This window comes from Lactuca sativa, chromosome 2, assembly GCF_002870075.4.
Source record: "Lactuca sativa cultivar Salinas chromosome 2, Lsat_Salinas_v11, whole genome shotgun sequence".
Lineage (NCBI taxonomy): Eukaryota > Viridiplantae > Streptophyta > Magnoliopsida > Asterales > Asteraceae > Lactuca > Lactuca sativa.
Genome location: NC_056624.2, coordinates 202,085,754 through 202,099,105, shown reverse-complemented (window position 1 = coordinate 202,099,105; position 13,352 = coordinate 202,085,754). Strand labels below are relative to the sequence as shown.

The window sequence follows — 13,352 nt, the reverse complement described above, 5'->3', positions numbered from 1 at the left end:
AAAAAGTTTTTCCAAACTTGCTGGGGTAGTCTTGGTTTTCCGTATGACCATTTGTAACATTAAATGTAAAATTGTTCCATAAATCCACAATTTCACAATGAAGTTGATCTGCATCCATTATGCACCATCAAGTTTAGAGAGAAACACTTCATTGTTGGAGTCATTGATATGTTCTTCAACTCAAAATTTAATGCACTGCGTTTGGAAAATCTCCCTTCAAGCAATGTCATCAAGTAATCGATATTAAGAAGGAGAGGGATATATGCCTCAATATTAGTAACGCCATATGGATTTTTTTTTTGTGTGTGTGTGTGTGTGGAGAGATTGGAGGTATCATCCATGACATTTTAGCAACAACTAGGGTTAGAGATCGTAGATGAGAATATAAAAGGGAAGAAAGAGATACGGATTGAAATATCATAGATGTATAATTAGCTCTAATAACATGTAAGATATTACTTTCATACGACTCTCATTAACTAGAATAAAAACATGTTTTTTTAAATGGTAGAGCATCCCACGGTTATAATAAATAGATAATTATGTATAAGAGTGGTCCTGAAATGGGTTGATTTTCATAATAATACATATGCTAACACTTAAGACATTACTAATCCTAAGGGCAGCTTGCCACATTAATCTACCAAAATGCATGTCACTATGTCTGATATAAAACAAACGAGAAATTAAATATTTTTTTATTTTTTTCCTACAAATCCTTCTACCAAATTAAATGATGACATGTGTTATATTAGTTTACTAAAATTTACTAAAATTTTATTAAATAAACATTAAATGTTACACATGCCATTATTTAATTGGGTAAGAGGATTTATAGGAACAAAAGATAGAAGAATATTTAATTTCTCAAAACAAATACATGTCTTCCAAACCAATGTAATGTAGAATTCAAGCACATAATCAAAGAATTTCATCGAACATTTTGGCCTTCGAAAAACAAAGAAACTTAACTATCACAAAAATCAAGGACATTAATTACAAATAAAAGAACATAAAACTGAGAAATCATTTAAATAAATCACATGAAAATTCAAAACATCAAACGTTTATCAAACCTTAAATGTAATGTCTCCACATATTATGTTTTCAAATGAATATAAAGACACCCCATCATTAGTATCTTTATTACTCCCATATAGCCCCCGCCAAAAAAAAACCCTTAAATAATGAAAAGCCAATAAGGATACATAAATATTGAACTCAAAGACCCTAAATTGAGAAAACATGATTGAACAAAACCCTTTAAAAAAACATGATTGAACAAAACCCTTTAAAACTCTAAATGCAAACACATGCGATATACACTACGGTGAAGGCACCATTTGTAGTCTCACAAGTGGTAGCCAGTCACATAGGGTTTCGAAAAAAATAGGTTGAAGGGTTTCACAACTAGCACAAAGTTGAAGATGAGCTCTTTCCATTTTTCGACACATGGGTTCAACAAAATTTTCAATTTTAAATGAATTTGATTCAAAAAGGTTTTCTAGTTCATTGTAGAATATTATATATTGGTTTTAAATGAGATTTTATCGATGGTTTTGGTTCTATGGTCAATTCAAAGGATACTTATACAATGTTCCATGTTGCAAATTTGTTCTTCCTCATCGCGTTCCTTGATTTTAATTTTGATTATATTTAGGGTGGTGGCAAATCTTGTTTTGTTGGAATTGGTGGGTCATGTATTTCCAAGTTATAAAAGTTTAACTCATACACGACTCATAAATATTTGTATTGGACTCAACCTTAACCCTAATCAACCATAAATATGTCAATCCGTATAACTCGTTTAATTACAAGGGTTTGTGAGTGATAACGGTGTTCGTGGAATCATGGGTCACTAGAAAAAAAAAATTAAATATTCCATATTTATTTAATAGTCTTTACTCTTTCATTTATTCAATAAATATATTATTTATTTTAATCTAATAAAATAAACCAGTTCACAAGTCAACCTATAAAATTATTTGCAAAGCCGAACGATACCCCTATAATAAATGGGTAGGCAGGTTGTGGTTGCGGATTCGGGTTCATGTCCTACAGATCGTACATAATTTTTGCCACCCTAATTAGAATCTATAAGTAATTGAATATTTAAACAAAATTGCCATATCGTTCAACACCACCACATGACATAATACGATTGTCGATATAAATATCATCATTAAAACGGCTTTGATACGCGATATCAAGTCGCAATAGTTGCACACAAAAGAAGAAATTAGCAAATAGCAAGGACATCATAACCTAAAAGAAACATATTAGTAATAGTTATTTTCATTCCTTTAACATTATTTTTCTGGAAAAAAACAAAGACCAATTTAATGATTTATATCAAGCCTTAAAAAAAAGTCACACCCCTAGCTTGCAAACAACGTGATTGTTCATATAGAAATGAGAAATGTGAAGTGGGGCCTTGGGGGGGCCATTCAAGTTTCAGTCTTTGTTTACACTCTCTAGTCTCCCCTCTTCTATGCGATGCGCATTTTCTCCTCTCCAAAAACTGCAATGACGACACCGGCTACGACGTGCTCCCTCTGGAAAGCACCAGTAAACTGCAGTAACCGGAGCACAGTGGAATCAGGAGCAGTAGTAAATGCGAGGAGTTTGAAAATATCATCCAATCGGAAGTATGCAGGTTGTTTTAAATTGAAAGTAGTGAATTCGTTATCCAACAACGGAAATGGAAGCGCTAGCGGTGGAGCTCCGGTGACATTGCCATTTTCTCCGACGAATAATGGAGCTGCCTCGCCACTTTCTTCCAAGTAAAACTACTCTTACCAACTCTTGAATTAAATAATTAATTAATTGATTGATTGGATTGAGAATGAGTTTTCGATGTTGTACGCTGGTGATTCAAAAAGTTGTTATGCATATACATCTTTTGATCAAAATAAATTTTGTTTATGCATTGACTAGAGTGAAACGCCACACAATCTCAGTGTTTGTTGGAGATGAAAGCGGTATAATAAACCGAATTACAGGGGTTTTTGCTAGAAGAGGTTACAACATTGAATCTCTTGCTGTTGGCTTGAATAAGGACAAAGCTTTGTTCACCGTAGTTGTCTCTGGAACTGAGAAGGTCTTGCAACAAGTTGTAGAGCAGCTCAACAAGCTTGTTAATGTCTTAAAGGTTGAATCCTTTTTCTGCTATTTGTCTTTGTTTGACTATCAACCTGAATTAAAAAGTCTTATCTGATTTGTTCAACGCTGTTTTGATGCATCAGGTGGAAGATCTTTCAAAGGAACCACAGGTAGAACGGGAATTGATGCTTGTGAAGCTTAATGTCAATCAAACCACAAGATCTGAGGTTTTATTTTCTCTACTTTAATGATTTTTCTGACTTTCAGAAGACTTGCATATATGTTATTGGTTTCTATCTTGTTAATTGATTACATATGAGATTGAAGATTGATACGCTGTTACTTCTCCTTCAGATCATGTGGCTAGTAGACATCTTTAGAGCCAAAGTTGTGGATACAACAGAATGCTCATTGACAATAGAGGTGACCTATTTCATTACATCTGCACTTACATATGACCACTACTCGTTATAAACATACACTCATACAATTAAAGTAAGCGACACTTTTTAATAGTAATTCAGCCAAGTTTGTAATCAAAGAGCTCCTCTGGTTAATCAGGTCACTGGGGATCCTGGGAAGATGGTTACTGTTCAGAGAAACTTAGCCAAATTTGGAATCAAAGAGCTCACAAGAACAGGGAAGGTGAGATGTGTCTTAAATGTCCTTTTTCATGCAACACACACACACACACACTAACTGTGTGTGCTGCAAATTGTAGATTGCTTTAAGAAGAGAAAAACTGGGCGAAAGTGCTCCATTTTGGAACTTCTGTGCAGCTTCTTATCCAGATCTGGAAGCCCCAACTCCAATTCCTCCTGCCTCAAGTATAACTCACCCAGTTGATGAGAACTTGAGTGTGGTTTCAGGGGTATATTCTTTAATCTTTGCAGGTTTCTATTTGTGATAATTACTTTTTTTTTTTTTTATTAATTTGAGTTATGATATATTTGTTTGAATGAAAGGGAGATGTTTATCCTGTGGAGCACTACGATAGGTTCTCAATGAATCAAGTCCTTGACCCCCATTGGGGTGTGCTTTATGAAGAAGATGTAAGATATGCATCAATTTCTCATTTTTCATTAATGTGTTATCAACCATTATTTAGCAAATAGTTTATGTATGGGGTATAACTGAGATTTGAAATTTAAATAAAACAGTCAACTGGTCATAAGTCTCACACTGTCAACATTCTTGTGAATAATGCTCCTGGAGTTCTCAACCTGGTCACTGGAGTTATATCCAGAAGGGGTTACAACATCCAGGTTTGTTTTTTCTTTTTTTGTTTTTTCCTTATATAATTTTTTTTATAACAGTATTTAAAAAAAAAAAAGAACTGTGTTGTGTAATGTGTACAGAGTCTGGCTGCAGGTGCTGCAGAAATGGAGGGTCTAGCTCGGATTACAACTGTGATTCCTGGAACAGATGAATCTATTGACAAATTGGTTCAGCAGTTTTACAAACTGGTGGATGTTCATGAGGTGAAAGATATTACATATTTGCCATTTGCAGAACGTGAGCTGATGTTGATCAAAGTTGCTGCAAATGCTTCTGCTCGAAGGGATGTTCTTGACATTGCCTGCATCTTTCGAGCTAAACCTGTTGATGTTTCTGATCACACTATCACATTAGAGGTCGTTTTTTCTTTTAAAATAAAATTAAATTTCATAATTCGGTAATCCCGTTTTCTACTTTTCTTTATATTGATATTTTCTGGTTTTCATATTCCAGCTCACTGGAGATTTTAATAAGATGCTTGCACTGCAAAGGTTATTGGAGTCGTATGGGATTTGTGAGGTTAGTATTAAAGTTTGATCCTTAACTATTCTTTTTTTTTTTCTTTTTTTTAATAATATATAATCTTTTATATTGGTGCACGTTTTAATCTGAAGGTTGCAAGAACGGGTAGGGTGGCATTGGTGAGGGAATCGGGGGTGAATTCTGCATATCTTCGTGGATTCTCTTTTCCAGTCTAATAAACCACAAAGCTTCTTCATGTTATTTGTTGTTGTATTACTATTAATGATTGGTTGATCTTCGTGCAACTTATATTTTATATTTTATATAAACTAAATGCAAGTTACATGGTGGAGCAGCGGACCCAAGAAAATTTTCTACCAGGGAACAAAAATATTAGAAAGAATCGATCTTTGTTGTTATAATGTTATTCACAAATAAGTTGAATAAACTTGTAACATTATTCTATGTTCTTGTTGATTAGAAGTAAAAGTTTATGTGTTTTATTTCTGGCTTTTCCAAAAAAAAAATACGATTCAAATGTTTATATATTTCTATGTAACCATCTTTTTCGGCCTTCACCAAAATAACCAGGGATTCTAAAAATGAATGACAAGGATTTTCGATTCTGGACAACTTCCATTTCGGATTTTAGACAGCCATTCTATTTAATTATTTTTTCCTTTCTAACTGTTCAAAGGAAGTTATACAAATCCAATCAACCCTGTTTATCTTCACAAATAAAATAGTTGAAAAGAAGTCACCAACTCCCATATAACAATGTTATTAATGTATTTAACCAACTCCCTCCTAACCAATCCCTCTTTGAATTCATCTAAATTCCCATTTACCATCTTATCCAGCTATTGTATAAACATGTTAAAACCATAACCATAACATGATTCACACTAAAGTGTACCATAACATGATTCACACTAAAGCATAACATGATTCACACTAAAGCTACACTGAGTCATTCATTCTACAAATTAACTCAAAAGCTTAACTTTATTGTGCTTTCCCAAAATGTCTTCCAACTTGTCCAAAACTGCCCTTACATTTAACCGCCTTTTGAGCTCAATATAATGTTTTGAAAACCGGACCGGACCGGCCGGTTCGACCGGTTCAACCGGGAACCGGTCCCGGATCCGGTTCTTAAAGACCAAAAAACCGGTATTCGTGTGAACCGGTGAAAACCAGTAAAAACCGGTCCGGTTGAACCGGTAAAACCGGTCAAAACCGGAAATTTTGTAAAATATTTATTTTTTTATTTTTTGTATTTTTTATATAATTAAATATAATTATGACATCATCCGGTTTTTCCGGTTTTTAAGACCGGTTGGACCACTTGAACTATCGAACCAGTAAGACGACCGGTTCGGTCTACGGTCCGGTTTTCAAAACCTTGATGTATACACCAGAGAAGCTACATATGAAAAGATGAAACACACTTCTAAACGAATCGACCAAGGAAAGAAAAAATATTATACCAGCTATTGAAGAATAGAAAGCAGTGGATGATTAACAAAATAAAAAATCAAAGGTGTTGAAGGGTGGATAAAAAAACCAAACGTATGGTTGAGGTCATATAGTCAAATATTTGGAGATAAAAAAGTCAAACATATGGTTTGAGGTTATATAGTCAAATTTTTTGAGATAAAAAATGCGAACATATGGTTGAGGTTATATAGTCAGATTTTTGGAGATAAAAAAGTCGAACATATGGTTGAGGTTATATAGTCAGATTTTTGGAGATTTGTAGAGGATATAAATAAGAGCAAAAACATGACTTATTTGTACACAATAATTTCTACAACACTAATACTTAATATCTTAAATAATAATTACTATTGAAGCCTAAAAAACTAGTGAGAAACACACAATTTCTACCTATTTGAAACAAAAACCCTTTTGTTCCGGATAAATTCTTTGGATTGCACACAAGGATCTCTGTTTCAGACCAAGTTTTTTCATAATATAACATGAAAAAAATATGAAGTTGTATAAACTAGTAAAAACAACATACTCGTTACACCTGAATCTCTTCACTAGACGATTCGAAATGGGTATCACATTTGAGATTCTTTTTAAATTAAAAGTTGTTTACACCGGTGGGTACCCATTGGGTCTCGGGTCCAAAACAATTTGTTTCCGAATTGGTGGTTGTTTTTGTAAATTGCAAAAATATGTGTTATTTTCTGTTATCCTAAATTAACAAGTTGTCATTTTTTGTGAAGATCCTTCTATTTCTTTTTTTTTTTTGGAAACAAATTATAAAAGAAATTGAGCTTTTTCACACTACCAAGATTCTACCAAGATTCTAAGGAAGAACATAGCAAAATGCAATACTTTTGTATGAATCGTAGAATCCTATGAACCATTGAGTTTGCCCGAAGCCATTTGCCCTAAGGGAACAGTTGTTTGTGCATCACACATTGTACCGGTCCCCACCATACTTCCCTAAAGGGTACTAATGGTGTTGAGGGAGGCTACTGGATTCCTGTGTTTATGTTACAGTTGGCCTGAATCGGAGCCCTTTTCAGCATAACTAGTAGTTAAAAAAAAAAAAAAAAAAAAAAAAAAAAAAAAAACCTAATGTAGGTACTCTTGCAAAAACCAATGTTGATTTACGGTTGAAACATGTGATTCCAGTGTACAAAAATTATGGATCACTCATAACATATAATACTTGGAAAAAGCAACCAATATTATTCAAAAAATCTCACACACATTTGCTATTCATCTTAATAATTAATATACGAGGCTTGTAAAAGCTTATATACAACTCCAACTTCCAAATATTAAACTCCTAATCTTAACAAGTAATATCAGGCATCCCCACCCTCAACAATATAAAAAAGATTAAGAAAATATAATAAACAGTTACACTCACTCATTCCCAAAAAAAAAAAAAATCCCTGTTTGGACCAAAACAAGTTCAAGGGGTATGAAGATCTCTTATATGGTCAACCACATCACGTGAGCCACTGAGCCACTTAGCATCAGCCCGGTGAAGCACATTCCCATGGACCCGGTTCAGCTCCTCATGTTTGGGTTCCATAGGCATAGACCTGCCCGTCAAGCTTTGTGTGTGCCTGACACGTACCCTATGACATTTTTTCTCAACTGTACAACTTCCCCTCCTCACTTCCACCATCAACATAACTTCCTTATCACGCACATCTTCACACCAACTATTTTGAGCTTCACCATCCACATATTCCTCCATGGTTTCATATCCTTGATGATGAACACATATCTCTGCTATATGATTCGGTTCTATTATACCACTCGTTGGTTTCACCTGAAGAAAATATAGCCATTAGTTAGTTACTCGCTTTATCTGTAATTTTAAAATTAAAAAAAAAAAAAAAAAAAAAAAAGAGAGAGAGAGAGAGAGAGAGAGAGAGAGAGAGAGAGAGAGAGAGAGAAAACAATTTACCTCGAGCCAACGTGGAAAACCGAAAGAGCCTCTTGGCTGGTGATCGGATTCTTGTTTTCCATCTTTAATGGTGCATTGACCTTCACATATGACTCTAAATAAAGCTTTGTCTTCCCCACATTTATTGGTGATTCGTAAGATTGATTTATCATCGTCTTGAAGAATTATATTGTTTGTACTCATAATAGTATCCGGAACATTGTTTTGTTCTTTCAGAATATTTCTTATTTTCTTATTGGATTTTATAATTTCTCCAAATATTTTTCTTCTTTTTGGCTCGTCCACTCGAGCCACCTCCACATTAAAGATGCAACGAACAGGCTTATGATCACTATCTGTCACATCCATGCAAGCTTCATACCTTAACAAAAACAAATATACAAATATATAATCATCATTACATTTATACTAATCAAGATTAAGTAAAAACTTACTGCAAAATTGAAGAAACTACAGGACAGTTTAGATTGCATGTGTCTGATGAATCCAGACGGCTGTCACGATACAGGATTCGATCACACCATGCGGGAATACGTTTTTTCTCCCCCGAATCATAACCTATAAAAAATTAAAAACTTAGCCTCATTTTTTAAACAATTTCATTACTATATATGATAATTAAAAAGGCTGTGTGTGTTGTATATTACTATATACCTGCTAAACCAGGTTGATGCCTTTCGAATTTGTATGTAGGTGGAAATGTGATAACAGCTTCACGCATTCCTTGAAAAACACTTCCTGCTTTCATTTCCATATGTAACTGATCTTTCTCTCTGAGCCAATCAAAGCTTCTTTGAGAGATAAAATCACGTGCCTCATCATAAGATATATCGTCAAGCCGATAATTAAAGTCGCCTAAAAAGACAACCATGTCTGCTTCAGATAGCTCTGGCGACTCATCCACAGACAGGCTACCCATAGCCTGAAAAAAATAGAAAGGGCAAATTGGTCATTTTGGGTTAAATTTTATTTCCAACAGGTCAAATGGGTAGAGAATGTACCTACATTTGCAATACGAACCATAGAAGTGACTCCAGCTGCAAAAAGTAAGGTGGGCAGAAAGAGAGAACCATAGAGAATCCAAAGTGAATAAGATGAGGTGACAAGCAAGCAAAATAAGAAAAGGTATGACATCATCATCATAATCATACCAGCTGATGTTGTATTCAGAAGATTTGATGGACGAGTGAATGACATTGTTTTGTATACATGATCAAAATCAGCATTACGTCTGTTAACAGCATCCAGATGTGCAGCAAAGTGACAGTTCACAAAACATATAATCCGCCCATAGATTCTCATCCTCAATCCAACTCCTCCCTGTTGGCACACCAGTAAATTTATAAGTTATTATTACATTAACTAAAAGTAAATGAGAATTTTGAAAAGCAGTTACCTTATTACCAATAGCATTTCCAAATCCACATGGAACTGCTGCCAACTCAACATCTCCAACATTACTTCTAATATTGTTCCTCGCCCTAAAATTAATCACAGAAGTTCAATGTCTACATATCTGATGAAGATAATGAATCTGGTATCAATGAAATACTCACCACACTCCAATTAGCATGCCTGCCAGCTGTCGAGAACCAACACGATAAAAACTTGAACCTTCATCCAAGGTTTTCCCAATCATGTCCAGCCACCATTGTCCAGCAGAGCTTCCCTCAAGACCTACCTGCATCTGAATGATAAAAGAACTAGAATCAAGATTCAAGATATGATCAACTCAAATCAAATCAAGCAAGAATATTAATGGGTATGAAAAGGTTAAGAAAAGTGTCTTACAGTTTCTCTAGCAGCAGACATTGCAAGAAACCCAGCACCCATTTCAACCTCCTGCAACCCAACAGCAACAAAGTCAACATCTTTGACTGCAGACCCAAGCCATGATATAAGTGAGTCTTGTGTTGCTCTTCCTTCTGCTACATTCCATGTACTAGCCAAGATTCTAAAATTTTCTAATTTTGTGTATTGTGATTCTTTGCGAGATAACTCTGAAAGTAATATGGTATCAAGGGGCCCAGGGGAGGATATACTCCATCCACGTGTCACTCCGTCATTGGCCAATGTAAAGATATAGCCTGGCCCAATAGCCATATCAATGATAGGAGTCTTGTGAGCAACCCACTCTCCAAGTAAACTACCATCAAGATCCATTACATGTAGATACCCGCTTGTATACCCGATCCATATCCGTAACCCGAATGTACATAAAGATCGAATGGGATGAGGGTGAAATTGGAATTCTTGCAATCGGTTTCCATTTGCATCCCATTTTATGATTACTCCATTTGCAGATCCTGTCCAGATGTTTCCATCAGTTGTTATGATTAAGGCTTCGATTCTGCGGTTATCTTCAAAGAAAGCTCCTTTGGCTGCAACACGAAGAACAGCATCAGCTGCTCCCATGATTGCATTACGTGAACGTTGAAAGAAACTAATTGTAGTTTGTGGTTTTTCTTTTTTAGGATAAGATGCAAATTTCATCTTTGCTTCTTCTTCTGGTGTCAGGTCCTGTATTGCTGTCAAATTTTCAGCTAGGCCATCGATATTGAACACTTTCAACAACTCTCTCGTGTATGCATCCCTGCAGTTTGACAAATCTTTAGATGTTCATGAAATGTAAGGGAAGTAGAAGTAGTAATGATACAAGCACAACATGGATAGAAAAATATGAACTCCCTACTATGTCATAAGCTCCTTAGTCCTTACTTTGATATAACTCAATTTTGGGTGTCAGAAAGTGTGCATTACTACACTATTTATCATGCATAAGTATAGCAGATTGTTCTAGGCTTCTACGCTTTCAATATACTAATGACAATACATAAGGTATCACAGCTTTAAACTTCTCCTTATGGAACTTCAAATGAAGAACTTAAGAGTGCCTTAAATAATAGATGTGATATTGTTTTTAAATCTGTGGTGAGCATGTTTATGCCTGTCATTGAAATTCAAATACATAATGGAGTATTGTTATGGCTGCTAGATTAGTCACTTACCACAATGCAAATGACAGAGGCCCTGAACTCCAAACTTTTCCCCCAGAATGATCAGATAACAGATATTTAACATCTGCTGCAAGTATACTACAGGAGATGCCATTTGAAGTAACTTGATTCTTGAGATCAATGTATGACCTCTCAATTGTCAAAGAAGCCATGTGTTTTTCCTCTGTTGTTAACAATTGAGCCTTTTCAAGGGCTTCCCAAGGCCACACAATTATTGCACCACCCTCGGATCCAGACCATAGATCACCTGGATGAAGTTCAGAATCAGATGAACACCATAGTTATCTTAACTAAAATATTCACCGAGTGCCAGGATACAGCAATTTGATCATATTGAGTTATTGACTAATGAGGAGTGCAAGATATATTACCATAGGAGGAGAAGACCATCGATAGAACAGGTCCACGATGAGCCTGCCATGAAAGACACTCTCTAAAAGGAACCTCGATTTCATCAGAAGGTTGATACATTTTCCAACACCTAACCTTCCCATCCTTATGCCCACTCCAGACCACCTTATTCCCGTCATCAACCACCAAACACAACGTAGGCGACGTTTTCACTGACTCACGAAACGGTACCTCCGCCTCATCGTTCTCTTCCCCCATCCCTGCGGCATACATATCCTTCATCTTCCACACCCGAACACCGCGCTCAGATCCCGCCCATAACTGCCCTCCATCCGCTGTCCCCTCCAATATCCTTAGGAAACATCCAACCTGTGTTTCCCTAAGCGGATGGGGCCGCAATTCGAGACTCGGTGGCCGGCCAGGATGTACGGCAGCCCTAATCGGTAACTTAAACATCCCACGCCCTCCACCACTACCTATGATCTCCGGTAACGCCTGCTTAAGTTCATTATCCTTTCCATCCACTGACAATAGCTTCCGGTCTAAATACTGCATCATGTAATCCAGGCGATTTCCAGCGGCCTGCACTAGAGAATTATCACCACCAGTACTACCACCACCGCCACTTCCAGTTGAGTAGAGCCCGTCTTCCGATGAAGAGTCGTAGAACCGATCAAAGACCATAAGGGGTTTACTAGTGGTAGTGGTGTTATCATAATCTTCTTCACCGTCGTCATCAAAACTAATCAAATTGGGCGAATTGCTACCAAAATTTATTTGAGGACTTGCAGGCGATGAGTTTAACGATGAGAAAAGGTCATCAACGACGTGATCCCTGGCAGCCATGGCTAAAATCAACCTAAAAATGTGTAGAAATAAGTTGAAAAAAAGAGAAAATATAGGGACGGAGAGAGATCGGGGGAGTCTGTTATCGTTTTGGAAAGGTTCTCTGTTCGGACAAAATCGAAAATGCAGGGGAGAGAAGGTGGGGATAGCCGGATAGGTGAAGAGTATTCGTTTTATGATGATGCCGTGGAGGCACGTTTTCCACTTTTACAAGATTTTTTTTTTTTTTTACAAATACTATATATTTATATGGGAAGAATTTTATATATATCCTTACAAACTTTAAATATTACTTCAATATCCTTATAAATTTAAAAATTACATATATATCATTCTCAAACAATAAAATTTACATTTATATCCAAACTTATAATTTAATTTGGATTATATCAATTTATATTAAAAAAATTATCTAAAATACAAAATACCATATAAGTTTACCAAAATACCCTACCTACGTTAAATCAAAAATTAAAGATTAGGCGTGATACATGTCTCATTCTCCTAATCGCTTTAGTTTTGAGTTCATGCTATATTACTTTTCCATTCTGAATATAACCTGTAACACTCGTTGAAAACCTCAAAATAGATTAGTCTATGTAACTCACTTCACAATTTGAAGACATATTCACTGTTAGCTTTTTTTCCCTTCATCTAACATTTTTTTTTATTCTTATTTTTTTTGCATATTTAGGGAACAAACGAATAGGTAAATTATACCTTTTAAGAACTTTAGACAGTGACTTTTGCTTCTTTTCTATATGTAAATCAAAACAAACAACTCAAATCAAATACAAAAAAAAATAATAATAATAATAAAGAAGCACAAAAGATGAGATAAACACATTGACCTAATG

At 35.4% G+C, this 13,352-nt stretch overlaps 2 protein-coding genes across 3 annotated transcripts; one reads left to right on the top strand and one right to left on the bottom strand.

Annotated features, from left to right (window-relative positions):
- Positions 1-2,415: 2,415 nt before the first annotated feature.
- On the top strand, positions 2,416-5,345 carry LOC111916356 (acetolactate synthase small subunit 1, chloroplastic). Its single transcript, XM_023912016.3, has 11 exons — positions 2,416-2,783; positions 2,938-3,151; positions 3,246-3,329; positions 3,457-3,525; positions 3,664-3,747; positions 3,824-3,973; positions 4,068-4,154; positions 4,263-4,367; positions 4,461-4,736; positions 4,834-4,899; positions 4,995-5,345. Exons 1-11 carry the CDS (start codon positions 2,497-2,499, stop codon positions 5,076-5,078), a joined length of 1,506 nt encoding a protein of 501 aa, XP_023767784.1. The 5' UTR covers positions 2,416-2,496; the 3' UTR covers positions 5,079-5,345.
- A 2,202-nt stretch (positions 5,346-7,547) lies between these two features.
- On the bottom strand, positions 7,548-12,675 carry LOC111916355 (type II inositol polyphosphate 5-phosphatase 15). Of its 2 annotated transcripts, XM_023912015.3 has the most exons (11): positions 11,670-12,673; positions 11,290-11,545; positions 10,073-10,874; positions 9,838-9,968; positions 9,678-9,762; positions 9,433-9,601; positions 9,287-9,318; positions 8,936-9,203; positions 8,716-8,839; positions 8,282-8,642; positions 7,548-8,143 (listed from the first exon to the last, which is right to left on the bottom strand). In XM_023912015.3, exons 1-11 carry the CDS (start codon positions 12,493-12,495, stop codon positions 7,778-7,780), a joined length of 3,420 nt encoding a protein of 1,139 aa, XP_023767783.1. In that variant the 5' UTR covers positions 12,496-12,673; the 3' UTR covers positions 7,548-7,777. The 2 variants fall into 2 exon arrangements, with proteins under 2 accessions (XP_023767783.1, XP_023767781.1); XM_023912013.3 differs by having other exon boundaries at positions 9,287-9,601; positions 11,670-12,675.
- Positions 12,676-13,352: the final 677 nt, after the last annotated feature.

Excerpts from the sequence above, each read along its gene's own strand:
- LOC111916356 (XM_023912016.3), top strand. The coding sequence starts at position 2,497 with ATGCGCATTTTCTCCTCTCCAAAAACTGCAATGACGACACCGGCTACG. Across the intron at positions 3,526-3,663 it reads AATGCTCATTGACAATAGAG|GTCACTGGGGATCCTGGGAA; the intron begins GTGACCTATTTC and ends CTGGTTAATCAG. Across the intron at positions 4,900-4,994 it reads AGTCGTATGGGATTTGTGAG|GTTGCAAGAACGGGTAGGGT; the intron begins GTTAGTATTAAA and ends TTTAATCTGAAG.
- LOC111916355 (XM_023912013.3), bottom strand. The coding sequence starts at position 12,495 with ATGGCTGCCAGGGATCACGTCGTTGATGACCTTTTCTCATCGTTAAAC. Across the intron at positions 9,763-9,837 it reads GGCATGCTAATTGGAGTGTG|GGCGAGGAACAATATTAGAA; the intron begins GTGAGTATTTCA and ends GATTAATTTTAG. Across the intron at positions 8,144-8,281 it reads GTTTTCCACGTTGGCTCGAG|GTGAAACCAACGAGTGGTAT; the intron begins GTAAATTGTTTT and ends TATTTTCTTCAG.